Raw genomic sequence first — 2,313 nt, 5'->3', positions numbered from 1 at the left:
GATTCATCGGATTGTCGGCATCGATACAAAGCGATTATTATTTACACCCCTAATTTAAATGAAGTGATAAAGTTTTCCATCTTCTATGAATCTACGATCACCAGCAACACAATACTTAAATGCAACAAACTGCTACTTATTATTATTATCTCAAGTCGTTTGTTTCCAGGCAGCTTGTGGGTGTTGGGTTTATCACAACAGCCATGTCAGACATGTTTACTAAAAATAGACGATCAGCAAAAGCATATATTTATATTTTCTGTTTTATTTAATCAGTGGATAAGTTGACCAAAGATTGATTTCAAAATTCCCCTAAAGAACACCACAGCAATTTAACTGCACTAATCTCGGCGGCAACGAGAGCCGTCATCATCGATCTAGTAGTGAACGACACTCAGAGGGGCAGACTGATCAAGCTTTCTGCCTGTAGTCAATCTTGGTGTAATTTTGGAGCTGTCAGTCTCGGTTACTGAAATGCTCTGGTTGCAGCTGTCTGAGCGGATTTCTGTTTTAAGAGTACGGACACAGACTGAGATACTTTTACATTTGTTGATTTTTAAATTGGACCGTGCTGTCCACGACTGCAATCAGGAGTGGAGAAACGCAGTTTTTTATGTTAGCAATACCATTTACCCTTCTTCCATAACTCACACATGGAGCAGTGGGTTTCAGCTGTCAAAACAAATACATTTCTCATCTTTTTCTAATTAGAAACATGATAAATTGTCCATAACTCACCAGCAGTGAAGTCGTTGTTGAGGTCAATGAAGGCATTAGAGTGAGGCGTTCGCATTGTGACTGATGATGTAAGAGCTTCGTGACACTTTTGAATCCTACAGAGGAAATAAAACATATTTCTATATTAACTTAATAAATTAGTGACCGGCAGCTATAGAGCTTAATTTAGTAAATCTGTTTTGTTTTTTTCTTTAAAATTGAATACTTCACCTGTCGCTGAGGTAACAGATTTCAGTTTTGGGTGGGTTAGTCACCCCAAAAACATCCGGAATCATGTCCCCGTTGAAACTTTGCAGGAGAAAAGAAAAACAGAAAGAGAAAAGCCATAAGGTACATTAATATTGATTTTTTTTCTGCAACATTATTCCTTTTCCTTTTTAATACATTAACACTTACTCCATAACGAGAGGCTGATCTTTCATGGTAATATTCATGGCCAGGAAGCCAGCAGTGTCTGCAAACAACAACATAGAAAACATGTTCTGGATTACAAAGGTCTACAGAAATGCAGCAAAGAACGTCAGCCGAAGGGTTAAACACAATGAAAATATGTTATTCTTTTGAAAAACAATCTAAAAATAAGTAAATATTTCTTAAATTAAGTGTATTTGAGTCGGTAAACGAGGTAGTTTGCCAATGGAATGAGTATTTTTACACTTAAAATGAGATAATTAGATAATATGCACTCGAAATAAGACTTATTTCGATATTTTCCGGTGTAGAACGGTCAAATCTAAATAAAATAACAGTCACTTTTTTCTTATCTATTCCTCTCCTGTTTTTTGAATGCCAATATAAAGCATCCAAACACACTATGAGTTTTGAATTAAGCCAGATCATTACATTGAAATCATTTTTAAATGAAGATTGTGGCGGATGATCCTCCCACCACCACATCGTGTTAGTATTTTTTTTCTTGCTTTATATTATATAACAATTTATGTTTAAGTTGGTTATTTCTTTTAGACAGGTATTTTCTAATGGCTGCACACTTTAGTTAATGTCTGTCTGAATGGTTTATTTATTTAGAATTGTTCTTTTGTTTGAGGTGCTGCTGATGCAAACCAGCTGGAGGAGGAAACCTGGAGCGTACCATTTTTGAAAGACTGACGGGGGAGACTTGTTTCAAGTTGTTTTCAATTAGTTTGTCACTTAAATACTCACTTATTGTTTCTGCTAAGTAAAAGTTAGTTTTGCTTTATTTGTTCCATAGAATGGTTAATTTTGTATTTATTGGTTCTTTTGTTATGTTGTGCCTTCCTCCCCTGTCGACTTGGGTTACTCCATCCCTTTTTAAGCAGCCTTTAGTTCTTTGTTGGCAGGTCAGTTTTTTTTTTTTGTTTGAGTTGGATCCTCAGTTGACCTCAGTTAAGTTGGGCCCAGATTCATGTTATTTTGTATTTAAGTTATTTTGTATTGTTTTGAGCCTTTTTTTAAACCATTTTTGACACAATTAAATGAAAACACTTTTTCAATTTTTTAACACCTTTTGTCCTTATTTAAAGCTGAAGTCTGTAAGTTTTTAAAAATCACTTTTTTGTCATATTGGCTAAAACTGTCCCTATGCCCAGACAG

At 35.1% G+C, this 2,313-nt stretch overlaps 1 protein-coding gene across 1 annotated transcript in view; it reads right to left on the bottom strand.

The window, feature by feature from the left end:
* itfg1 (integrin alpha FG-GAP repeat containing 1) overlaps positions 1 to 2,313 on the bottom strand; it is a 278,742-nt gene that overhangs the window by 270,232 nt on the left and 6,197 nt on the right. Inside the window, exons 4-6 of the mRNA XM_015375167.1 lie at positions 1,135 to 1,192; positions 949 to 1,026; positions 739 to 833 (exon numbers count right to left, since the gene is read on the bottom strand). Of these exons, the coding sequence (XP_015230653.1) occupies positions 739 to 833; positions 949 to 1,026; positions 1,135 to 1,192 (231 nt within the window). The remainder of the gene's footprint in view (positions 1 to 738; positions 834 to 948; positions 1,027 to 1,134; positions 1,193 to 2,313) is intronic.

This window comes from Cyprinodon variegatus, unplaced genomic scaffold (assembly GCF_000732505.1).
Source record: "Cyprinodon variegatus isolate N-32 unplaced genomic scaffold, C_variegatus-1.0 Scaffold114, whole genome shotgun sequence".
NCBI classification, from domain to species: Eukaryota; Metazoa; Chordata; class Actinopteri; order Cyprinodontiformes; family Cyprinodontidae; genus Cyprinodon; species Cyprinodon variegatus.
Note: the sequence above shows the minus strand (reverse complement) of the source record. Positions and strands in the feature narration are given on the sequence as shown.